The following is a 27,799-nucleotide window of genomic DNA, read 5'->3' on the forward strand; positions in this document are numbered from 1 at the left end:
TCTCACTCCCGAGCTCGAAGATGTTCTGTTGTTGCTGCTGACAGACTCACATTATTATTCTAAGTGTCTGACAACATTATGGGATGGATCCCTACAGAGATAGACCTTTTAGTTAAAGAGTAAGATCCTTTTAGTTTAACATGAAACAGCCCCAAAATCTCCATCACCAAACTCCACCAGACTCATTTAATTTAATTTATTTTTATTTCGAACAAAACTAGAAAATATGCATACAGTATGTACCCATATATACATATACACACATACATACACACACATGCACATACGTATACACACAAATACACATACACGACTTCCGGTGACGACATGGTTATGCTTGCAGCACCGTAAGTTAGCTCCGCTGGACAAAATTAAAGATAAGAGTGACAACTACAATATTTTGACGCTGAAACGTAAAAGATAGATTTATGAAACATGAGTTCCTCCGCTGGTCAAAGGAGACAGGAAAAACCAGACCCCTCACGGGGAAAAGATGATAATAAGCCGAATCAACCGAGCCCAACTAGCAAAACAAAGGCTAGTAGCAACACGTGTCAGTCAGACTCAATGATACTGGAGGAGTTAAAAAAACTCCGAAAAGAAAACCAAGACGGACACAACCACACTCACCTGGCCCTTAGCCGGGTGGAACAAACTATTTCGGACATAAAGGACCACGAGGAAAGAATGGGAAGACTGGAGGAGAGAGTCGGTGCGGCCGAGGATGCGGAGATGCGACATCGCAGGGCCCGCGGTACGTCCGCGACACCGGGATATCGACCTATCGGCAAAATGTAGATGACTCAAAAAACTAACAGAGGGAAACAATATCAGGATCTTTCAAATCCCGGAGGGCAGTGAAGGGAAAGATATGGCTGGATTTGCTAAAGACCTACTTCAGAAGGAGCTTAAACTGCCACCAGACCTGGACATTAAGATTGAAAGGGCACATCGGTCACTGGTGGCCAAACCTAAAGATGCCACAGCTTCACCAAGATCGATTATAGTGAGATTTCTGGATGCTGCGGTGAAGGACACAGTCATAAGGCAGGCATGGAGCCAGGGACCGGTCCTCTTTCAGGGTAAGCGGATCTACTTTGACCAGGACTACTCCCCCGATCTTCAGCAGAAACGGATGAGGGTTCGAGAAGTTATCAAACAGCTTAAAAAGATGGACATACAGGCGAGGTGTCTGTACCCAGCACAATTGAGAGTGAAGCTGAACACCGGGGAGAAGACCTTCGCATCACTAACGAGTGCCGCGCTGCTGCTGAAGGAGCTGGGAGTCGACGTGCGCTGTGGGGAGAGGGAGCGCATCGAGGAGGAGCTGAAGGATGGATGGATGGAGGAGCCAAGAGAGGAGAAAGAAGGCAGCGTTTTTGTCACCAGCTGATCTCAGGGCCCTCCTTCAGGAGGGAGACTAAAGGGAATCTACCACTAAGATGGATAAGAAGTTTGTTTCAACTAAACCAGTGGTAAGGTTATAACGGACCTATAGGAATACCATAAGTGCCATTAACATATATATAAATAACATATTGTTGTCACATCATAAGGTAATGTGTTAGAGAGTCCAGAAGGAGGATATGCTGGAGTACATGAGTGGTATACACTCACCCGGACCTGTTTTACATGTTAGTGTAATATTGGTCACACTTGCACTGTGTGTGCTTTTTCCCACGGAGAGGGTAGGTCACACCTCTCTGCCCCAATACCACCGGGGACCTGGTGCAGCCACAGTTCACCTGCTGCGTCAGGTTGATGAGATGGAAGTTCAGTTCTGTGTTATATACAATGTTTTTTGTTTTCTGTTTTTCCTGACACATGTTACAGGCACTATTTTGTTAATGATTAGATTATTTTTGACATCCAAGTGTAAACAGGTAGGGAGCAATATTGTAAGAGTACAAAGTCCATGGCTGAGTTGAATTTTATAACTTATAATATAAGGGGAATTAATAATCCGATCAAAAGGAAAAAGATTTTAGGACAATTAAATAGGTTTCACTGCTCTGTTGCTTTAATTCAGGAAACACACCTGTCTGAGACTGAGCACTTGAAGCTAAAGAGAGAGTGGGTGGATCAGGTCTATAGTGCATCATATGGGAGGAAAAAGAAGAGAGGGGTTGCTATACTATTTAATAAATCAGTGTACTACAACAATGAGAAAATCTTTCAAGACGATGAAGGCCGGTATGTTATGGTGATAGGCACAATTGGGGGAATAAAGATAACCATACTTAATGTGTATGCCCCAAATGAAAATTGCCCATACTTTATCAAAAAAGTTGCAACTCTACTAGCAGATAAAAGTGAGGGTATTATACTAGTGGGGGGCGATCTAAACTGCACTCTGGATTCAAAATTGGACAGGTTACCTGCAATAAGAAAATCTCAATCTAAAATGTCTAAGGGGCTATTAGATATGATGAAGGAACTAGGCCTTGTAGATGTTTGGCGACAGCTCCACCCAAATGAGAGAGATTTCACTTTTATGTCTCAAGTGCATGGGAGTTATTCGAGGATAGACCTCTTTTGCATATAAAAAACTGAACTATATAGAATTAAAGAAAGTACAATTGAGCCAGTCACTATCTCAGACCACGGCCCTGTGACCATGAAAATTAATTTAGGGGTAAACAACCACTTTAGACACTGGAGACTTAATGTCTCACTACTAACAGATACGAACATCAGGCAAGAAATACAAGGAGCTCTAACTGAGTATTTCACTGTGAATGACAATGGTAGTGTCTCCCCCTCAGTTGTATGGGATGCCAGTAAGGCCACGATGAGAGGAAAGATTATTTCTATAGGATCTAGAATAAAGAAACAAAGGCCGCGCAAAACAACAAGGATTGGAAACTGAAATAAAAAAATTAACAAGGGAACATAAACAATTTGGACAGGAAGATACTCTTAAAAAGTTAAAGGAAATTAGAAAACAACTGGATGAGCCTCTGACATATAAGGAAGAGGGAGCTCTCGATATACTAATAGAAAATATTATGAAATGGGGAATAAAGCTAGTAGGTTACTGGCTTTTCAACTCAGAAAAGCCCAATCTAGCCGTGCAGTTCCCAAGATCAGGAACCCTGGAACTAACCAGGTTGAGACCGACCCACTAAAATATCAGACTCATTTGCTACATATTATAAACAGCTATATAGGGCTGAAGAACTAGAATTTAAGGAAGAGAAAATTACAGAGTTTTGAGACCCCTTAAAATCAACAAACTATCAAGTGAGGAAGCAGAACTCTTAATAAAGCCTATCACAGAGAGCGAAATTAGAGAAACCATCACCAAGTTAAAAAACAACAAAAACGCCGGAACAGATGGTTTTTCTGGAGAATACTATAAAATCTTTGTGAATGAGCTCACTCCCATATTATGTAAATTATATAATTACGTTCTAACATCAGGAGACCCCCCAAATTCATGGTCAGAAGCCATATTAACAGTCATACATAAGGAGGGGAAGGACCCCATACAATGCACCAGCTATCGCCCAATAAGTTTACTTTGTGTAGATTATAAAATCCTGACTTCTATAATGGCTACTAGAATCCAAAAATATATAAAGAAATTAATTCAACCAGATCAAACAGGATTCATACTAGGACGTCAAGGAACAAATAACATAAGGAGAACCCTGAACCTGCAGGCAATAGCGGCAGGAGACAAACAAGCGTCGATGCTTCTCAGCTTAGACGCAGAGAAGGCATTTGATCGAGTCGACTGGGTATTTCTGAGGCAGACACTGATGGAAATGGGCTTTGGGAAAGAATTTGTGACTTGGATCAACCTATTGTATAAGGAGCCCAGCTCCAAAGTTAGAGTTAATGGTCACTGTTCTAGTTTTTCAGTATCGACCGGGTGTGAGACAAGGGGATTCGCTATCACCCATCTTATTTGCTCTTAGTGTTGAACCTTTGGCAGAGGCGCACACGCCGAATATGCAGATTCAAGGGATAGAGGACGAAGGGGGTCAATCCATAAAATAGCTTTATTCGCAGATGATATTTTACTTTTGTTAAAAATCCACTTCTTTCCATCCCTGCGCTTATGAAATGCCTGCAGGAATATGGGTCAGTGTCTGGATACAAAATTAATGAAAATAAATCAGAAGCCATGATGATCTCAGGTACTTGGCCTACACAATTAAATAACAAGGTCTCTTTTCGCTGGTCCAAACAAGGATTTAGGTATTTGGGAATTATTATTACACCCAACCCCATTCAATTGTTTGAGGCAAATTACAACAAATTAATTAAACAAATAAAAAATGATGTGACACGTTGGGAGGTCCTTCCCTTTTCTTCCCTTTTTTAATTGGCAGAGTAGAAACCGTAAAATGAACCTACTACCAAGACTTCTTTTTTGTTTCAATCACTTCCTGTAAGAGTACCTGCTTCCACTTTAAACATGTTGGACAAATTAATCTCAACATTTATTTGGCAAAAGAAGAGACCGAGGGTAAGATTAAAACCATTCATTTACGCAAAGACAAGGGAGGTCTAGGCTTGCCAAACCTTAAAAATTATTATTGGGCTGCACAGATAAATGCAATAGTGGCATGGATCGGAAATGACCGGGAAGCAATATGGACTCAGATAGAGCAAGACTCTGTTAGGGGACGTCCTTATCAGTACTACCATTTATTGATATAAAGTCTGTCAATAAAATCAAAATAAAGAACGAATGGATAAAACATACTTTAAAAAGTCTGGACAACAAGTGAAAAAAATGCTCAGGGGACCGGACGATCTCAAGGGCCATGTTGATAGTAGGAAATATACAATTCCCACCTTCCGTGTGGGATAGCGGGTTTAGAAGGTGGGCCAATAAAGGTCTCTGTACAATTAATCAACTTTTTAAAGAAACAGAATTCAAATCATTCCCTCAACTTCAAGAACAATTTGGCCTCCCATCAAATGATTTGTATAGATACCTCCAGATAAGACATTATATCACAAGCCATAAGGAAAGGGAGCTGCTCACCAAAACCCAAATGAAATAGAAGAGTACTTTATTAGTGTTCTGGAGAGGCATTTCCCAACAAAAAACACATATCTAATATATATAAAAGGTTAACGGCTGGCACCTCACAAAGCACAAACTACATCAAGGAAAAATGGGAATTAGAATTGAATGTTATAATTGAAGATTCTACATGGATGGACATATGGACAAGTTGTCATAAGGGAATTAGTAGCCAACTGTGGAAGAATTTGACTGGAAGGTAAAAATCAGATTTTTTAATACTCCCTTTATCATCTCTTCATTTGTGAAAACAACCCCGCCGTGGCTTTATGTTGCGAAAATGTGGAACTATTGGAGACACCACACATATTTTTGGGACTGTCCATCAATACAAGGATTTTGGGATGATGTTAAAAAGGAAATTGATATTATTTTAGAGATAGATATCACTCCAGAACCAATGTTGTTTTTGCTGGGAGCCATACCTACAGATCTATATAATAACGGATCAGCGATATATACTTAGGATTCTTTTATTAGTAGCAAAGAAAATGATTACAGTGAACTGGAGGGATGTAAAATCGCCAACAATAGGTCAATGGGTCCAGAGACTGAAAAATGTATACAGGATGGAGCAAATGACGGCAAGTCTACAGCTGACTATGGACACTTTTGTGCAAAGATGGACTTGTGTTTCAAGGTATCTGAGGGTCTGATGGATGGGATGATATGATACAATACTGTTGGGAAGGGATACCTATCTAAATTCCTTTTTTTTTTTTTTTTTTTTTGCTTAGCTTTTGATTATTTACAGATATCTACCTCTCTGCCTGTTGTTATTGTTGCTGTTACCATTATTATTATTGCTATTCTAATTTTATTTAATCTACCTTTTTACTACTTTTTTACGCACTTAGTTCTATTTTGCTTCATATTTACTTATTTATTTTAATTTATTTGTACTCTTATTGTAACTTATTTTGCCTGTCATTTGTTTATTACATTTATATTGCTGTCAGGAAACGTTATGTATAATGATTAAAATGTTTAAATAAAAAGTACATACATATACACACACATACACACACACATATATACACTCACCTAAAGGATTATTAGGAACACCCTACTAAGACCGTGTTTGACCCCCTTTCGCCTTCAGAAGTGCCTTAATTCTTCGTGGCATTGATTCAACAAGGTGTTGGAAGCATTCTGTAGAAATGTTGGCCCATATTGAGAGGATAGGGTCTTGCAGTTGATGGAGATTTGTGGAATGCACATTCAGGACACAAAGCTCCCGTTCCACCACATCCCAAAGATGTTCTATTGGGTTGAGATCTGGTGACTGTGGGGGCCATTTTAGTACAGTGAACTCATTGTCATGTTCAAGAAACCAATTTGAAATGATTCAAGCTTTGTGACCTGGTGCATTATCCTGCTGGGAGTAGCCATCAGAGGATGGGTACATGGCGGTCATAAAGGGATGGACATGGTCAGAAACAATGCTCAGGTAGGCTGTGGCATTTAAACGATGCCCAATTGGTACTAAGGGGTCTAAAGTGTGCCAAGAAAACATCCCCCACACCATTACACCACCACCACTAGCCTGCACAGTGGTAACAAGGCATGAAGGGTCCATGTTCTCATTCTGCTTACGCCAAATTCTGACTCTACCATCTGAATGTCTCCACAGAAATCGAGACTCATCAGACCAGGCAACATTTTTACAGTCTTCAACAGTCCAATTTTGGTGAGCTCGTGCAAATTGTAGCCTCATGTTCCTATTGTTAGTGGAGATGAATGGTACCCGGTGGGGTCTTCTGCTGGTGGAGCCCATCCCCCTCAAGGTTGTGAGCGTTGTGGCTTCACAAATGCTTTGCTGCAGACCTCGGTTGTAACGAGTGGTTATTTGAGTCAAAGTTGATCTTCTATCAGCTTGAATCAGTCGGCCCATTCTCCTCTGACCTCTAGCATCAACAAAGCATTTTGGCCCCCCAGGATTGCAGCATCCTGGATGTTTTTCCTTTTTCAGACCATTCTTTGTAAACCCTAGAAATGGGTGTGCGTGAAAATCCCAGCAACTGAGCAGACCAGCCCGTCTGGCACCAACAACCATGCCACGCTCAAAGTTGCTTAGATCCCCTTTCTTTCTCATTCTGACATTCAGTTTGGAGTTCAGGAGATTGTCTAGACCTGGACCACACCCATAAATGCATTGAAGCAGCTGCCATGTGATTGGTTGATTAGATAATTGCATTAACAAGAAATCTTACATGTGTTCCTAATAATCTTTAAGGTGAGTGTATACACATATGTATACACACATACACATACATACATACCTATACATATAAAATAAAAAGTGTGTTGCAACACACAAAGGAAAAAGAACAATATCCATACATTGTTTAAAAATAATATTAAAAATACTATTACAATTTCTAATTTCAAAAATTTGTCCAAAAAGGAGCAGGATGAAGCCGAAGCTTGTAATGTTTCCTACCCCTCATTTAGATAATGTAAATAATGTAAATAATCAGGACTTTTAGCGTGTATAGAGCCAGCATATCTCCACCAGGCTCCATGTAAATAATCAGGACTTTTACCGTGTATAGAGCCAGCATATCTCCACCAGACTCCATGTAAATAATCAGGACTTTTAGCGTGTATAGAGCCAGCATATCTCCACCAGACTCCATGTAAATAATCAGGACTTTTAGCGTGTATAGAGCCAGCATATTTCCACCAGACTCCATGTAAATAATCAGGACTTTTAGCGTGTATAGAGCCAGCATATCTCCACCAGACTCCATGTAAATAATCAGGACTTTTAGCGTGTATAGAGCCAGCATATCTCCACCAGACTCCATGTAAATAATCAGGACTTTTAGCGTGTATAGAGCCAGCATATCTCCACCAGACTCCATGTAAATAATCAGGACTTTTAGCGTGTATAGAGCCAGCATATCTCCACCAGACTCCATGTAAATAATCAGGACTTTTGCCCGTGTATAGAGCCAGCATATCTCCACCAGACTCCATGTAAATAATCAGGACTTTTAGCGTGTATAGAGCCAGCATATCTCCACCAGACTCCATGTAAATAATCAGGACTTTTTTAGCGTGTATAGAGCCAGCATATTTCCACCAGACTCCATGTAAATAATCAGGACTTTTAGCGGTGTATAGAGCCAGCATATCTCCACCAGACTCCATGTAAATAATCAGGACTTTTAGCGTGTATAGAGCCAGCATATCTCCACCAGACTCCATGTAAATGATCAGGACTTTTAGCGTGTATAGAGCCAGCATATCTCCACATGTAAATGGGTGAATTAAGGGTTTATTTCAACCAAACCAGAGTGGTGATTGTTGGAACAGTGGAAAGATGAACCAAGACGGCTTTTGGTAGTTTTATTTAGTTTCTGTCCACTTTAAATGAAGTGTGTTTTACGATGATAAAAGTCCTGATTATTTACATGGAGTCTGGTGGGTTTGGTGATGGTGATTTCGGGGCTATTTCATGAGTCTGTCAGTGGCAAAAACAGAACTTTTAGTGGACGCTGACTGATGCTGAACATTTGAAAAATACAGAAAGGACTCTTAAACATACATTGACACTATAGTCTCAGTGCAGTAAAAGTACACAGCAGAATATTCCCTTCTGGAGAAACTAGTTCACTGATTTCTTCTGTTTTTAAGTAAAGTCGATTAGTTCATCTTCTGACCTCTGACCCCTGACCTCTCTGTAGATTGACGGTAGCCGTAGCAACAAGCGCTCCCACGGCGAGAGGATCAAGTACAAGTTGGTGGCGGTGGCTCACGGGAACGACATCTCCTCGCTGTTCGAGCTGGACCCGACCACGCTGCAGAAGACCGACTCCTTCGTCCCCCGGTAGCAACTCTCACACACACACACACACACACACACACACACACACACACACACACACACACACACACAGACACACACACACAGACACAGACACACACACACACACACACAGACACACACACACACACAGACACACGCACACACAGACACACACACACACACACACACACACACAGACACACACACACACACACACACACACACACACACACACACACACACACAGACACAAACCCTCCCACACAGTCTCACTCTAACTAAATCAACCTAAACCTTTAGTTTCATGCTTTCATAAAGTCAAACTTGTAGATAGTTTCTCATATTGTTACATATCCACTTGTTTCTCCAGCAACCAATGGGTGCTGACCTACTTCCGCTTTCCGGTTATGTGTTTCCGGTTCAGCGGCTAACCTCTACTCTCTAAGTTGCTAGCGTACCATTATATCGACAGAGAAGGCAGCATTACATTGATTATAATTAGTTGTATTTAAGTCTTGTTAACATGAGCTCAGGTTCAACTTGTGCCGTTGTTGGTTGCCATAACAATTCAAGAAAATTGAAGATTTTGTCGGAAACGTCTTGCTTCGAACATGAGCAACTTCGAAGAAATTGTCCGTGTCCAGCGCCCTATGCTTTGCACTCCATGCCAAGGAATGAGGAACGCAAAACAGCGTGGCTTGCAGCTTTGAAACTAAAGCACCCTCCAAAGAGAGTGTATGTTTGCTCTTTCCATTTCTTAAAAAAAAAGCCAACAGAACTGCACCCTGATCCGGAGCTTTATCTGGGCTACGACCGACCACCTCCGAAGAAGAGGAGAAAGCTAGTCCGGCTAACTGTGTCGGAAACGGCAAGCAGCTGCAGAGTTAGCAGCAGCAATGAAGACATCGAAGGCAGACCTCGTAAGTTAAACTGTAACGTTACAGGTATTCCATGTTTTATGCAGCAAGATGGATATAAATACTGGTTATTATTTCGTGATATGGGAGAACCGGGACGGCTGAAACTCTTTTCAGATTAACGCCATTTTAAAAAGAAAACGTTACAGACGTTAAAAAGAAAACGTTACAGACGTTAGGGTTTTGCTTAAGTACTTCATACTGTACATGCTGATGTAACGTTAGTTTGGCATATCAGTGTTGTAGCTATGAGCTCAGAGAAAATTGCTGTTTCATTCGTCCTGTGTTTCATTCGTCCCGACTCAACCCTATACTTTCTTCTACTCCACTAGCTACATTTCAAAAGGCAAAATATTATAGCCTACTTGTACATCACTACAATTATTTAAGAGCTTTAGTTGCTAGTTACCTTTTCAATTTTAGATCATTAATACAACACATACATTTACTGGTCAATTATGACATGTTGTACTTCTAGTGTTTACTTATCTACTGTGTAACTTTGGCAATACTTTTGTTTTGGTCAGACTGCTCAGCGGGCCTGTCCTCAACTGCTTCAGACCAGCTCAGCAACTCAAGTTCCACAATTCCCGTTCACCAACAGTTACACTCAGTACACACACAGTGGGAGGACCTTGCCCGACAAGATCATGATTACTGCAAGGCAGCCAGCAGAAAAGATGTGCAGGATAAGATGACTCAGTGTGATGACATTGCCTACTTTCTGCTTCAAAGTAACGCGGATGCTTTGCTCTACACTGGTTTAGATCTGGAAACATTTGACATTCTTGTATCAACACTGGAAGGACATGCCAGTACTTCATTTACAATGCCTGTTCGAGATCAAGTTCTCATGACACTTATGAAATTAAAAACAAACCGTGTAATAGGTGATCTAAGCAGACAGTTTCATGTATCACTGAGCATGGCTAGCAGGATAATGTCATATTGGATCGACAAACTGGAGGAAGTTTTGCGACCTCTAATTCCATGGCTTCCAAGAGAAACTATTCGGGCAACCATGCCTGCAGCCTTCAAGAAGAATTTCCCCAGTACAACATGTATTATAGACTGCAGTGAGAGCCTTTTACAGAAACCGAAAAACCTTGATTCCAGAGGAGAAACATACAGTCATTATTATTCACATAACACTGTGAAATACCTGGTAGCTGTTGCCCCATGTGGACTAATTATGTTTATTTCTGCAGCATATGGAGGGCGATGCAGTGACAAATTTATCACTATGGACTCAGGCATATTGGACTACTTAATGCCTGGAGATGAGGTCATGGCAGATAGAGGCTTTACCATAAAAGACTTGCTGTTTGAGAGAAAAGTGAAGTTGGTAATGCCTTCTTTCAAAAAAAAGCGTGGACAGCTAACTGAGGAACAGGTGACGAGTACTAGACGAATCGCACATGTGAGAATTCATGTTGAAAGAGCAATTCGACGTTTGAAAGTTTACAAAATACTGTCCCAGGTTGTTCCGATCACTATGGCTCCTAAAATTGACAAGATTCTAAGAGTGTGTGCTGCTCTTGTTAATCTGAGGGAGGATCTAATTCGAAATTAGGGCCGCAGGTATCGATTATTTTAGTAATCGATTCTACCGATTATTCCATTGATTAATCGAGTAATCTGATGAGAAATACTTTTGTTTTATTGAAGAGCTAGTTTGGTTTAATTTTTGGAAATAGCAACATTTTTATTGCCTACATTGCTTACAATATCGCTCACAAACTAAACATATTAAGTGCATTTAAGTGCTATATTACATTGTTTTTAAAGAATACATTTTCTGAAATGCAATAACAATGCAATTAAACATACATGAACATTACCTTTTAAGTTGTGCAACTTTCAGAACTACAAGTCTCAACCTGAGACTGATCTGTATATAGGCCTAACGAAGCTTAATAATTTAATATGTGATCCATGTATATACCATATTTACAGGAACGTCAAATGAAATGGTGCCATAATGGCTAAAACACTGATGTCTATAAAACGAGTGTATGTGAATATTTGTTGTGTTGTACAGAATGTGAATATGTATGCATTTTTCTACATAATACAAACTGGTATTATGTATATATTAAACTATTTACAACATTTCATGTTATCAACTTTTCAAATATGACGTGAATGCTTTTCTTTTTATAGGAAAATATATGGTTGGAATCACATTGCATATCTTTACATAAAAGCAAAGACTGGCAGCATGTTTTTGCTTAACACTGTAAGAATGTTTGCTTTACACAGTCTAAAGGTATCCCAATTTTCACTCAGATTCTCTTAATGTATGGCACACATTTATGGTCATGCCACATGTAGATGTTCACTGAACCTTGTCCATTACCTCAATGTATCTTTTATTTAGCTTAAACCGTCCTGCAGCATATTCATCTACAAGCCGAGGTAGCATACGTGAGAAATAAAAACCTCTCAATCGCTTGACTTGCTCCCTCACAAATGCCTCATCATACTGCACTGTAAGGGACACATGCTCTTTGGGTGTCCAGATCAAAAGTGTAGCAGATTTTAGACCTGTGCAAAACATTGTAAGCTGTATTTGCATGTAATATCCCCTACTGCCAGTTTTCTGCAGCTGCAGCCCTCCATCTACTAGTTTGACATCACTGCATTTCTGAGTAAGCTGTTGAGTGAGTGAGGGCTGGGTTGGCACTGGACATTTTACTTCCAGTAGCACACATGAGTCAATGACCCCATCAGGACTGGCAGAGAGCCATGGTTCTTGGACACTTACAACAGTGCCCCTGTGGGTAATGCTCATGCCCTCTTCTTTCAGCTCTTGGCAAGCTCTACGTTCATTTGCTTTACCATAGTTAGTCGCATAGTTACCACGAAATGAGGAGTATATGTGCTCACATAGAAATTTGTCACTGCTTGTGGTTGCATGGACGGGAACCTTTTTGGCAGAACTTGCTGTAAGTCAGATTTTTCTACAATTGTGCCACAAATCAGAGGCACTTTGCTCTCTTGTTTCTAATTCTAATTGAGCTGCTTGGGCATCACTAACTTCAATGTATGCCTGGTAGAATGCCTTGCATGAGTTACAGCTAAGCTCATAATTGTGTGTCTGATGAGGCTGAAGAATCTTGTCATCAACTGCACTGTAACTAGTGCTAGGTTGTTCTGCTGATGGTGAGGCATTATAACACTTTCCTAGTAAATTGTTCTTCAGGACAAAAAGTGGTTGGATGGCGGCTTTGTCCACACTGTCTCTGAAGTCTTTGTGTGAGACATGATGTGGTGTATTTGGGAGTGGTTGACTGGCTACAGCCCTACAGTTACTGTATTGCTGTTCTGCCTTGTGGTGCTTGAAGTTTATCTGACTCAGACGTTTAGGCTCAAGGTTCTTTGATGTCCCTGCATTCCACCTGCGCTGCTCATCTGTACATGCAAGCCCTGTCTTTCCACCAATCACTGCATTTTGCACCTGCAATAATGGCATCAATACTGTCTTTGTTATTTATCCACTTACTATTAAGCATGAACATAAGTATATCAAATTACAAGTGTAAAAATACATTTAGTCAAGTACTGTGCTTATGTACTTTTTATTTTTACCTTCCACAGAATATCTGCTGCATGGCTACATGACTTCCCTAACCCGGCAATGCAAGAGCAGCCGACTGTCTCAATGACTCCACATTCCCTCAGCATTGCCCATGCTGTAGGTTTAGCTTCACTGACACTCTGACTAGGCTCTACTGCTGCCTTCAGAAATATAAAGCCGCTGTGTTTCTTCAACAATACTGTGCCTATTTTGTTACTATGCAAGTAAGTATATGCTTCTGTGCTTTTGTAATTGCGCAATTCTTCGCCATCAACACCTTCGGAAAATAAAAGGTAATTAGCGGCGATGCGGTTGTAGCTAACATCGGGCCATTGCTTCATGTCATCTAGCCACTCCGTCAGAAGGGATGGATGAGGGACTGCTTACGGTCTTGTCGTCGCCACGACTTGTTAAAACATCCATGGTGTGTATCCACCTCCGTTTTTTGTCCATTTGTGCTTCATCCATGGTGAAACACCGGCTTTTACAGCGAACAGGCTAGCAAGCTACAAGCTATCAAACGTACACAGGCTTCGAACCGGAAAAGAAAAACCGACTTCCGGTTAAAAACCGATATGAATCATGGGTAAATTCGCTAACCCGGAAAAAGGTGAATAACATCACTACAATACACCACAATCCAATATCTCTTCCCTCTGGTTAATCATTCACATGTTTGTCCAGCCAGCTCATGTCACTTCCAGTAAACTGAAGCTTTGACTGGCAAGAGGACAGGGTCATCACCCCATCAGAACACCCACACAACCAATGGGTGGCTCAGTGGGTCATCCTTTGGTACACCTTATCTCAGGTTCATTACTATGGGCTTACAGTTTTTTCCGATTGCTAAACGACAGTGGGCACAACTGGAGTCACATGTGCAAAACTCTAACTCCAGTCTGCACTACCTACAGTCACCTGAGCTAAACAGTTCACATCTCCTGCAGAACTCATTCAAAGCAACACAACTCTTAACACACGTCTCAAAAAACAAACCAAACACTATGCACAAGCCTCACTGAGATAACACACACACACACACTGTCACTCAGAACACACTGAGAGTAAAAACACTAGCATCAAACACCAATACAGAAATGACCAACTTTTTCATCTTTACAGTTTGAACAATTTGAGTGACTTGACACTACTCAACAGTTTATTTAAGGAAAAAATATAGATTGTATAGCATACCAATTTTTACATAATGTAAACAAGAAGGAATGAAAATCAGCAGTTTTCTTCAATAAAGTATTTTGTACAAAGGTACATAACAGTACCAAAGAATAGTGTGACTAATCCTGCCTCTCTCCAGCATCATGAGGCAAGTTTTCTTCATCACATTAGATGTCTTCATCATCTCTAAATACTAATGAATGTGGTGTTTCTATTGCTTTCACCTCCATTACTTTCTGAAAAACAGTAAGAATGCAGTTTTACTATAGTAAAGATATAGTGTTTTTCACTTTTTTTATAGCTGTGTACATAACCTCAGACATCTTCCCTGGACATGTTGGTATCTTTGCTCTTTTACCTGTTTCTCTCAAACAGTACAGTGTATAATTGTTTCATTCTTATTTGGTGTTTGTATACAAAAAAGGCTTTCTGATCTTTCTCTGTATAAATACCATATATGTTCACTAACTAGTCTAAAATAAGACACCTGCTTAGGCTTTCAGCTAAAATTGCAATCAGCAGTGTTTGATAGGCACCAGACTGAAATCTATTCTGTTTTGAATGTGTGGTTAACAGTTTTGACAGCAGTGTGTTAGCATTTGAACAAAGTGCTGTAAATCTACAGTGTTGTGCACGTTGTGGTTAAAGTCATGGGATAAGTGTGTAGAGTTTTGAAAACTGTGTTCAAGCAATGAAAAACGAACTAGAGCTTGGTCCACATGAACTGCTGCTGTGCAGACTGGAGTTAGAGTTTTGCACATGTGACTCCAGTTGTGCCCACTGTTGTTTAGCAATCGAAAAAAACTGTAATATGGGCTTTTTTTAGCTTAATTTTTATCCTTTTTTTTTTTTTTATATATTTTTTTTATTTAAAAATATTTTTTTTTTTTTTTTTTTTAATATTTTTTTTTATTTTTTTTTTTTTTTTTTTTTTTTTTTTTTTATATTTTTTTTTTTATTATTATATTTTTTTTTTTTTACTTTACAGTTTTTTCCAACTGCTTTACACACAAAATCTTTTTCATGTCACACGATTTTTGAAACCTCTCACTCAAAGTGCAAAACTACCCAGCAAATCTCCAAAACCATAAGCTATTTCTCAGCCTTTCACTCAGTTTTCAATTGCATAAAACACTTTTTTCAAAACATTAAACACAATTCTCTACCTAAGACACAAAAATCTAACAAGAAGTGACTTGCTATCCATTTCTAAACACAACCAATCAAAATGCTACACTTATTTACCAGGGCACACACACAAAACTCCTCACATGTTGCAAACACATTATGTCATAACTGAACACTAACCAATCATTGCTTTAGTATAGGCCTATACAGAGGCCAAAGGTCAGATTACCTGTTTGGAACAATGGATGCCAACAATAGACAGAGAGAGCAAGAGGGAGGAGGAGGGAGAGACAGGGGATAACAACGAGGAGGAGGAGGAGGAAGAGAGAAGGAGAGCCATTTCTGATGAGATCAGGGAGAGAAGCCCATCTTGAGTAGCTTTACAGTGGCGTCCATACTGCATGCAACTATCTAATGACTATTTCAGCATTACACATCAATCAGACTTTGTTGTGCACAAAGTGCATACAATTCTGCCCCCCCCACACACAAGCAGCACAAACACTCACAACACACTCACAACACACACACACACACACACACACACACACACACACACACACACACACACACACACACTTTATTCTAAAAATGATACCTTTGGTTTACATATGTTTATACTTTTTTTTTCTTGTTTCATGCTACTGTATACAACACTGGGCTACTCTTACAGACGTAATGTTTTGCCCAATACATATTTTCTGTTTTACTGTAACATTACATTGTTTTTTACAGTGCACTTTTCAACCACTTTCAGCAGACGACTTTCTCTCTAGAACATTGTAGATATAGCCTATGAAAGACAAAAGAGCTTTAGATTTGGAACAACAGTGTGTACATGGTATATCCAAAAATTTACTATTATGAAAAAAGTGTTTGCCATTTGATGCAAATGCTTCATTTTGAGATGTGTTTATGGTATTTTGAATGCAGTGTTTCATTTTGAAGGAGATGTGAGGCATTTAGCATTTTGTGTGTGCAGTTTTGGGAATTGTGTGTAGAGTTTTGAAAAAAGGAGACATAGTTTTGAAAACGTGTGTAAGCAGTTGGAAAAAACTGTATATAGAGTGTACATTTTCCTGATTTATGCCTGTATCTCTGTTTCAGAACCACACACACACTTAAACTTTTATTCAAATAAAAATGAAAATAAAACTGGTGGCCTCAACCTTTTAAAGACCAGCCAAAAATATATACAGTCCTTCCCAATCAACCAAAACCCACATAGAGACACACACACACACACACACACACACACACACAGACACACACACACACGCACGCACATACATTCTTTATTCTAAAAATGATACCTTTAGTTTACATATGTTTGTACTGTAAACAATGTTTTGCCCAATAAATATTTTCTGTTTTATTGAAACATTACATTATTTTTTACAGTGCACTTTTCAACCCATCTCAGCAGATGACTTTCTCTCTAGAGCATTGTAAATGTAGCTATAAGCCTATGAAAGACCAAAGAGCTTCTCTTCATTTTCCCCACCCGACTCCCACTGACACCTGTTGATTGTTGACTCGTACTGGGTCCTGTTTCAGGGCTGACTCCATGGCAACCGGCTGTGTATCGCAATGACAATCGTGCGGACTGAGTAAACCAGATTACGGGGGCCAGACGTAGCTTGACTAATCAGGCCTACACATACACAAACTTTGACATACATACAGATTTGCAACCACACCCCAGCCCCTATCCAGCGCCTTCACCGCTTCTTCCCCAGTCAGGCGGGCAGGTCTGGGGCCAGCGCCTTTGTTTGGCTGCAGGACCAGATGTCTGTTTGCCTGTCCTGGACTACCTCTACTCCATGACCCCCATCCCGATGCACCCATCATCCCACCCCCACTGCGTGTCATGTTATATTGTTATGTTGTGTTATGTGCAGCAGTGCAAATGTATTGCTTGTGTGCTTATGTGCTGAGGAGTTTTTTTCCTGTTCCCACACTGTACCCCTATTCAGGGGCATAGTCTGGGAGTTGCCTTTTTCTCCTCGTCTCTCCTCATGTCATGCTGTATTTTCTTCCCACTTATATGTGTATGTACCTTGTAAAGCGCTTTGTGATTTATATCTGTGAAATGCGCTCTATAAATAAATTTTACTTACTTACTTACTTTAGATTTAGAACAACAGTGTGTACATGGTGTATCCAAAAATTTACTATTATGAAAAAAGTGTTTGCCATTTGATGCAAATGCTTCATTTTGAGATGTGTTTATGGTATTTTGAATGCAGTGTTTCATTTTGAAGGAGATGTGAGGCATTTTGCATTTTGTGTGTGCAGTTTTGGGAATTGTGTGTAGAGTTTTGAAAAAAGGAGACATAGTGTTGAAAACGTGCGCAAGCAGTTGGAAAAACCTGTAAACAGGACTGAGATGTTGAATTCAGCTTCAGACTAAGAAAACAAACATATATTTACATTAAAATACAAGACTTACAACAACTTTAATGATTAGTAAATTATCCAAATTGTTTCTGTCCATCAGTGACTTGATATGGCTCTAGAAAAGTTTAAAAGTACACTTACTTTGGCGATGTGTGTGTGTGTGTGTGTGTCTGTCTGTGTGTGTGTATGTGTGTGTGTGTTGTGTCTGTGTGTATGTGTGTCTGTGTGTCTGTGTGTATGTTTATTTGTGTGTGTGTGTGTGTGTGTGTGTGTGTGTGTGTGTGTGTGTGTGTGTGTGTCACGGTTGTCTGTCTGTGGTCTAGAAGAGGAAGTTAAAGAAGTCGACAAACAGATATTTATTTTATTTATTTTACCACACTGAAGGTTACAGTCAGACACATCGACTACAGTAAAACACGCACATACAGTACAGCCACCTTGTGTGTGTGTGTGTGTGTTTGTGTGTGTGTGTGTGTGTGTTTGTGTGTGTGTGTTTATATATGTGCATGTGTGTGTGTGGGTGTGTCTGGGTGTGTGTTGGTTTGTGTGTGTGTGTGTGTGTGTCGGTATGTGTCTGTGTGTGTGTGTGTGTCGGTAGGTGTGTGTGTGTGTGTGTGTGTGTGTGTGTGTCTCTGGGTGTGTGTGTGTGTGTGTGTGTGTGTGTGTGTGTGTGTGTGTGTGTGTGTGTGTGTGTGTGTGTGTGTGTGTGTACTGTAGGATTTTTGACCACTAGGGGCACAATACTATTGTCATCTTTGTTCCAACATCTATATCTTATAGGAAACATGCACATTTCAGCAACAATCAGGAAACTTTCCACACAAAAATTAAAAATAAAAGAATCAGGGGAGGCGAGCCCGGAGCCATAGGGGGGCAAGAAATTAACAAAAGAAGATTTTTTTATACTCATACTTGGCCTGATGTTCGATACACACCAAGGGCCTTATTTTACCGATCTGAGGTCACGCTGTGGAGCGCCTGGTGCAGGTGTGTTTAGGGCGTGTCCAAATCCACTTTTGCTAGTCAGACGGCGGTAAAAAGGGTCTGTGTGCCGGGCGCCTGGTCCTAAAGGGTTGTTCTTAGTGTCTTCATTAATCAGAGGTGTGTTTTGGGCGTAACATGCAATCAACCAATCAGAGATCATCTCCCATTCATCAACCAATCAGATATCATCTCCCATTCCCTTTAAAAGCCAGGCGCGTTTGGACCTTGGAGCATTGCTGTTATGATGGAGGATTTACACCCTAATATTTTTATTTGTAATCTTCTGCATGTGTGTGTGTGTGTGTGTGTGTGCTGCTGTGCGTCCCTGTGTGTGTAACAAGCATAGTGTGTATGTGCGCTGTGCACGAGCCTAGGAGCATTTTACTAATGCTCTGTTACAGTTTTTTTCGATTGCTAAACGACAGTGGGCACAACTGGAGTCACATGTGCAAAACTCTAACTACAGTCTGCACAGCAGCAGTTCATGTGAACCAAACTCTAGTTCATTTTTCATTGCTTGAACACAGTTTTCAAAACTCTACACACTTATCCCATGACTTTAACCACAACGTGCACAACACTGTAGATTTACAGCACTTTGTTCAAATGCTAACACACTGCTGTCAACACTGTTAACCACACATTCAGAACAGAATAGATTTCAGTCTGGTGCCTATCAAACACTGCTGATTGCAATTTTAGCTGAAAGCCTAAGCAGTTGTTTGTTTTAGACTAGTTAGTGAACATATACGGTATTTATATACAGTAGAGAAAGCTCAGAAAGCCTTTTTTTGTATACAAACACCAAATAAGAATGAAATAATTATACACTGTACTGAAACGGGTAAAAGAGCAAAGATACCAATATGTCCAGGTAAGATGTCTCAGGTTATATACACAGCTATAAACAAAAGTGAAAAACACTATATCTTTACAATAGTAAAACTACGTTCTTACTGTTTTTCAGAAAGTAATGGAGGTGAAAGCAATAGAAACACCACATTCATTAGTATTTAGAGATGATGCAGACATCTAATGTGATGAAGAGAACTTGCCACATGATGCTGGAGAGAGGCAGGATTAGTCACACTATTCGTTGGTACTGTTATGTACCTTTAGTTTTTTTCCCCAGTAATTCCATAAATTACTATAGACAAAATACTTTATTGAAGAAAACTGCTGATTTTCATTCCTTCTTGTTTACCTTATGTAAAAATTGGTATGCTATACAATCTATATTTTTTCCTTAAATAAACTGTTGAGTAGTGTCAAGTCACTCTAATTGTTCAAACTGTAAAGATGAGAAAGTTTGTAATTTGTGTGTTGGTGTTTGATGCTAGTGTTTTTACCCTCAGTGTGTTCTGAGTGACAGTGTGTGTGTGTGTGTGTGTGTGTGTGTGTGTGTGTGTGTGTGTGTGTGTGTGTGTGTGTGTGTGTGTTATCTTACTGAGGCCTGTGCATAGTGTTTGGCTGCACTGAGCCTGTTTTGAGACGTGTGTTAAGAGTTGTGTTGCTTTGAATGAGTTTTGCAGGTGATGTGAACTGTTTAGCTCAGGTGACTGTAGGTAGTGCAGACTGTAGTTTGAGTTTTGCACATGTGACTCCAGTTGTGCCCACTGTTGTTTAGCAATCGAAAAAAACTGTAAAATAACAATGAAATGCTGCCTTATTGACTTTAGACCAGGTTTTTGTTGGTCAATGGTGCGATCACTTCCCGCTGCCTCAAGATAGCAATACTCCCAGAATGCACCTGAACACACCTCCCTGTAAGACCAGCACGCCCAGAATGCACCTGAACACACCTCCCTATAAGACCAGCACACCCATGGGCCACAGATAGGTGCAGGCGCATTTCCTATTTAAACGACGTTGGCGCTGGACGGGAAACTGACAACTGGGTCGGTCTTAAACTAGCAGAGACACTTGGTGCTGCGCTGGGTGCAAGATAGTGCCCTCAGTCTGCGCCGTTACGTACTGCTTCCAGGAAATATCCAGAGCCTCACAGTGTGTGTCCGACTGTGACAAATGCTTTCGCCTTCACCCACCATTTCGTTTATATTTTTTATGTTACAGAATGAACAATATTGTATTATTGTTATTATTGTTATATGAGACAACCAGTCCTCCAACCCATACAGCGATACCAGTGGTTGGTTTCTGACCCACAGGAGAGTTCTCATCTCTAAACCAGAGAAGTTGACGGTTGCGGTTTTAAAACACGTCATTAACACTGTGACACGGTCCCAGTTTGGTTAGGATTAGGCACCAAATCAATGGCACCGGCAGCTGTATTTTAATAACTTTAATAATTTTTTTATCATATTCGGGATATGACGTTCAAAGGCACACAGAGAAATCAGGTTATATCTCTATATAGGCTCGCTGACAGCTGTCTTCTCTGAGTACATCCACCTGTCTGTCTGTCTGTCTGTCTGTCTGTCTGTTTGTCTGTCTGTCTGTCTGTCTGAGCACATCCACCTGTCTGTCTGTGTCTGTGTCCGTCTGTCTGTCTGTCTGCTCTAAGCACATCTGTCTGTCTTTCTGTCTGTCTTTTAAAAAACGCTTCAGTAAAATCTTTTCATGCTCTGGTCATCATGATATGATGAAAGTACGCCAGGAGCACTCTCTCATACACATTAAATATGATAAGAAGTGCTGATGTCTGGCGCAGTAAAGCCCTTCAGCAGGCAGGCAGTTTTTGTGCGTATGCGCAGCTGCCCCCCATGATCCTGGACTTTACAGCACAAACACCTCCGACTGAAGCACACAGGAACCAAACGTCACACACACACACACACACACACACACACACACACACACACACACACACAGCAGAGACACACCGACGGTGTCTGGAGATGCAGCAGAGCTTCACTCAGCGATCTACAGAAACACAAACAGCACGTTAGAAACATGGAACTTTTTTTTTGGTAGACGATTAGGGCCACGTGGGAACATTTCAGGTTCATGTTTACAGTCAGAACTGAGCCCCAGGAGACAGTTTAAAGGACTTTTTACTTCTAATCCATGGTGAAAATAATGTTATTAAAAGATCCATTTCTGGGTTTTATTCATCGATATCAGATCACTCAAACAAAGATGGATTTTAAAGGTGCACTATGAGTTCCTGCATGGTTTCAGTGCAATTTAATTTTGGTCTCAAATGGTAGTCATCTCTCCTTGATCCGCTAGCTGCCTGGCCCCTGAACACATCGTGAAAAAGCCTGGTCTCAGGAGACAACACAGGGGTCGTACACGTCAAACAAACACTAGGGGCACAGGCTGTGCACCAAAATACAACAAACCACCTTCCAGCCAATCACAGCCAAGATGGTTGGGGAAGGGGGTGGGGGGTGACAGTTAAAGCCGTTTTACAGTAGCTACGGCCGAGCTCCATGCGCGAGTGTGACGTCAAAATGACGTAGATCTCGCTGGCGTGCCCGGATTTACATCGCGTGACCAGAGGTCGTGCACCACTCTATTTTTATCAGCGGCGCGCGACAAAGTAGAAACAGGAAGCCTGGACGAACTCAAGAGCAACATGATGCCAGGACTCTCAGAGTGACTGCAGGTCTCTCTGGTAAACTTACCGGGTTAAGATGAGTTCTGTTATGGTGAATGAAAGGCTCGATCCCAACAAGTAGCTCATCCAATCAGATCGCAGATCGCAGTGCACTACAAATGTGCCGTCGTCAGTCTGGGGGGCTGTCGGGGTTCATTTTGGCCGACCTGACATGTTCAGTCGGAGGGGGGGCAGTCGGGACTCACCCGGAAATGGCGAGCGGGATGAGGAGACTAGAGTCTCTCAAAATCTGATGAAAATCTTTTAAACTGACCTTTGTTGATCTGAAATGAAGACAGATTCAGCAACTGCACGGCCTATTTCTCTCTTAAAATGTTTTCAGAAACACGTTCCGGTGAACTATTTCCGTCCAATATGAGATCAGATTCTGAACGAGCCGCCATGACAGTCTGGCTTTGAATTTCCGGAGAAGCCAGACCCACGTGACACGTTCGTCCAATCAGCTGCCGGTTTTCATTTTTGGGCGACAATACAGAGTAGCGCCGCCTGCTGCTATGGAGACGTATTACGTCTCGTCTCTTCGGTGTGTTCTGAGGAACTTTTTGGACCGACTCGGGGAGACTGATCAGTCCGACTGGCTCTACTGCCGACGGTCGGCCGTCTGGTCGGGGGGTCAGAGCCTTTAGTCAGTTAGTCATGACAGTTACGGAAACATGGGGGGAGGGGCGAGCTTGCTCTGTTTTGTTTTGAATTCAGTGGAACGTCAACAGAAGTGACCATGCAGGAACTCATAGTGCACCTTTACCTGGAGAATCTGTTATCTGATCCCAGCCCAGTTATCACTGTCACACTTATAAAATCATCAGAGTCTACGTAGAGAAACGTTTCATCGTGGTGAATCACCCAAATGATGCACTTTTACTTTTCTGTCTGTCTGAATTCTGACACTCAAACTGAGCGTGCGTGTGCCTCACCAAGGCGACCTTGCTGATTTGTTCGCGGGTTCGGATCCGCAGCTTGTTGACGGTCGTCTCGGCGATGTCGGCTCTCTCCTCGGCGTCGTCCAGCTCGTGTTGCACTTTCCGGTACCGCACCGTGGTGCAGCCCACCTGCTCCTCCTGGTGGACACACAGAGGAACAACAGCTGGGATTTATTGGGGGAGTTTTCTACTGCAACTCAAGGGAACGGTTGGAATCTGTGTATCATCCGTGTGCCCATCGAGCCTAAGGCACTGGGAATTATTTTTGTATGTATTTTTTAGGATGTTTTTTAAACTACAGTTACAGCAGGGCGACTCAGTTGGAAACTTAGTATCATATTTCCAAATTTCCAGTTAGCTTTTAGCACTGACTTAAGTTGCCTACTGTAGGGAATTATGTCTAAAATGAGGCTCTGAGGCCTGTCAAATCTGACTCTGCCACCCAACTATTATTTGAACTGTTAAAAGCCCTCCTAGGGACAGGTGTTGTGAATTAGCCATGGCTATAAACACTGTGATACAGGCATCGGATTGTTATGCATGTAATAATCTATGTTTTTGAAAATAAAATAAAAAATAAATAAACTCTACCCCCTGGTGTACCGCGGATGTGCTGCTTTGCGCTGCACTCAAAGTTCAAATTATTTCAACTTTGATCTAGTTGCCGCTGACCTTTTTGAAAGCGCAACCAATGAGATAACATTGTATAACTCATGTTGTCAGTACATTTAAGCCTGGTCTTGCAAATTTAAATAAAGTTAACTGGTGATTTGGGTTGTTTGTATTCTTCACCTGCGAGCTAAATTGCACGTGGCTGTTGATTCGATATAATAGCGATTGCTCACGTTAGTATTTGAGGTGCATTACTTACATGCTGAAATAGTGACACTGCATTAAGATAATGTAATTAATAGTGGGTTTATTGTTATTTGCTACAGAATGCTTAGCCTATATGTCAAGATCAAAGTTGGCCTATATAGTAACTCAAAAAATACAGTTCAATCACAACTGAGAATATGCCTCATTGTGTGTGTGTGTGAATAAATATATTAGTTTGTGTTGCAACAAAGTGTTAGGACCTGCCCCCACTGCTAAAATAAATCCTGAAGAAAACACTGGTACATAGTTGGTAGTGAATATTATATTATATATTATAGCAGCTTGTAGGCAGGTTTCTGTTGTTTGCTAGCAGACAGAATAAAGAGGAGGAAACGTTCATACAATACAAGTCAACGGAGAGCAGAGAGATGTTTTCTCCTCCGGTGGGCGATGCTTTTAGAGTCTGTCTCTCTGGACTCGTACCTTAACTCTGACGTGTGCTTGGGACCTGTGTCGTCTCACTTTTGATTCACTAGCGTAACAAAGACTCACAGCGTTCTCGGCTTGTCTCTTGTAGCTCTTGACTTTGGTCTGAAGCTTGTCGATGAGTTCCTGCATCCTCAGCAGAGTCTTACTGTCCTCCTCCGCCTGCAGGAGCACAAAGACAAGCGATGAGAAACACACACAGACACCGCAGAACATCTGCACAGCATCTGGACAACATATATGTCAAAAAAAAGTCATAGACTGGCAGTCTGGCACACGTGGGTGTTCAGTAGCAGGCTCCATTCATTTCAAACTAAACATGGCAGTTGGTGCTAAGTGGAGCGTCTGTCATAGTGTGATTGGTTATGTCGCTGTCAGTCCCCTCCTCCATATCCTATCCACCAATCACAGCATCTCTCAAATGAAAACTCCTCTTTAGTGATTCTTAATTTCCCACGAAGCTGACCGTGGTTATGTGTCGTTAAACCTCTCATCTCCAGTCCTATCTGTATTTGTGAGGAGTGGCGCTGTCCTGAGTTGAAAGATTATTAGGCGTGTGTTCGTGTACTAAGGTTCTGAAAAGCAAACATTTTTTGGCTACTTTTCTTTTTTAAAGTGCGTGCGTCCGTGAGCACCCACAGGGAAAACATAAATATGTATAGTATAGTATGTGTAATTGTTACTATGTGTGTCACTAATTGAATCTACTCGACTCCCCTATTTTTCTTTTATTTTTTTAAAATACACTTTCTTATTGTTTTCCACTGACATGATACATATATATGTACATATACATATATATATATATTATATGATTTATACAATTATACTCTCTCTTCCTCTCTTTTTATTATTATATAATATATAATATAATATATTATTATTCCAAATTCAAAGTAGCACACACTCACACACAATATACATATAACATATATATATTATAATATATATATATACATATATATATATATACAATATATATATACATATATATATATATAAATACATATATATATACATGCATATATATATATATATATATATAATATATATATAATATATATATATATATATATATATATATATATATATATATATATATATATATATATATATATATACATATATATACATACATATATATACATATATATATATATATATACACACATACATACATCGTTTTTGAATCAAAAATTGATATTGAATCGAATCGTGAGCCTAAAAATCAGAATTGAATCGTGACATTTTCTGAATCGTACACCCCTAGTATGTTAATTGCGAGTATTTCTGAGACAATGAATTGTACAGCGTCACTGGGAATAGTTGTAGCTGTAGCCGTGAGGTAAGCAGACCTGGTACGTCAGCTCTCTGACTCTCTTCTCGTAGCGACGGACTCCTTTCTGATACTCCTCGCTCTTCTTCTGCTCCATCATCATCTCCGTCTGCAGCTCCCTCACCTGCACACACAGCATCCGGCTCAGAGAAAACATCTCTCTAAACCAATCACAATCGTCTTGGCCGACAAAAACGCCCCAACGGTGTGACTCTACAACCAAAACGCTGCGATGCAAATGTAGCCAGAGAAACAGAAATCTTATCCACAAAACGTTAGTTGTCGTGACAATCTGGAGGAGTTTCTTTCACTCACTCTTGTCTCCAGTTTAGAAAGCTGTTTCTTTCCTCCCTTCAGCACCATCTGCTCCGTCTCGTCCAGTTTGACCTGCAGCTCTGAGAGAGAGAGAGACACGCTAACGTCAACATGAGGCAAGATAATGTCCGCAATTGTTCTCATTTTGCAGCTTTAGATTAGCCTGACCAGCCAGCCCCACATCCAGATGTTGGGTCTGGGAACTCCCCATTGGTCAGGGCTCAATCCGAGGGGGCGGGATAAAGGGTTGTCTTTCAAATTCCCTCTGCACGCAATAGGATAGCGCTCCAACCAATCAGAGCAACGCTAGCTGATAGATTAAATTTAAACTCTGAACACATCTTCCTTTTTAAGAATGACTTCAGTGCCGTTCTTGCTGAACTCCAAGTCTTCCAGAAGGCCGCTGTTCACCAGCAGCAGCCATAAGCCCCGCCCACAGACTCTATACACGATGTGATTGGCCTGACTAGAGTTTGGTTTTTCCAGCTCGCAAGCCAACGGAGAGTTGCTAGAACCCCCCCCTGGCTGCAAAATAAATTTGCTGCCACTAGGGTGGTCTAGATTTCTAGGCTAATTTTAGATTAGATTAGACTAAGATTATTATTAGACTAAGATTATTTTTGGGGGTTTTTCCCTTTTATTATAGTGACAGTGGATAGACATAAAAGGGGGAGAGAGATGGGGGAGGACATGCAGCAAAGGGCCGCAGGTCGGATTCGAACCCGGGCCGCTGCGAAGGACTCAGCCTACATGGGGCGAAGTCTCTTACAGGGTGAGCTAGAGGCCGCCCCCTTTATGTAAGTTTTTAAATAAGTATGTAAGGAGGGGGAAAAAGTATAAAGGAAGTACATAGGGAGTAGGAAAGAAAAGGAGGGAAGGAAGGCAGGATAAAAGGAAAGTAAACGTAGGAAGCGGTTCTAGACGCCCGGTCCTACTCCTCATCAGCCCAGTGTGTTTGTGTTGTTTGGTACCTTTCACCGTGGACACCATGTTGTTCTTCATCCTCTCCATCACGTTGCTGCTGTCCTGCTCTTTCTTCAGCTCCTCGGCCATCAGAGCCGCCTGCTCAAAACACACAAATACACACGATTTAGGAGAGTTTCCCACCAGAAGTACAACTCAACAGCTTTCAGACAACAGGGAGGAGAAGGGAGGAGGTTAATAATAATTAAACATGTTGGAAAAAGAGAGAAAAAAAGTCTGCAAAAGCAAGTAAAATATTGAAAAAAAGCGAAGAAAGAAAGGTTGAAGAAAGTGTCAAAAATGTCAGAAAATTTAAAAAATTGACAAACATTTT

General features: G+C 40.8%; 1 protein-coding gene and 1 long non-coding RNA gene across 2 annotated transcripts in view; one reads left to right on the top strand and one right to left on the bottom strand.

Moving 5' to 3' along the window:
• Positions 1–12,575: 12,575 nt before the first annotated feature.
• Positions 12,576–13,739, top strand: LOC120559572. The gene is made up of 3 exons (XR_005639320.1): positions 12,576–12,723; positions 13,376–13,579; positions 13,706–13,739. It is a non-coding gene; the product is annotated as an uncharacterized LOC120559572 (long non-coding RNA).
• A 7,591-nt stretch (positions 13,740–21,330) lies between these two features.
• Positions 21,331–27,799, bottom strand: part of LOC120559573 (myosin-7B-like) — a 59,176-nt gene continuing 52,707 nt past the window's right edge. The window contains exons 41-46 of the mRNA XM_039801396.1: positions 27,474–27,564; positions 26,503–26,582; positions 26,207–26,311; positions 24,918–25,013; positions 23,541–23,684; positions 21,331–21,926 (exon numbers count right to left, since the gene is read on the bottom strand). Coding sequence (XP_039657330.1) covers positions 21,915–21,926; positions 23,541–23,684; positions 24,918–25,013; positions 26,207–26,311; positions 26,503–26,582; positions 27,474–27,564 — 528 coding nt within the window. The 3' untranslated portion in view covers positions 21,331–21,914. The remainder of the gene's footprint in view (positions 21,927–23,540; positions 23,685–24,917; positions 25,014–26,206; positions 26,312–26,502; positions 26,583–27,473; positions 27,565–27,799) is intronic.

Source organism: Perca fluviatilis, chromosome 5 (genome assembly GCF_010015445.1).
Source record: "Perca fluviatilis chromosome 5, GENO_Pfluv_1.0, whole genome shotgun sequence".
Classification (NCBI taxonomy): Eukaryota; Metazoa; Chordata; class Actinopteri; order Perciformes; family Percidae; genus Perca; species Perca fluviatilis.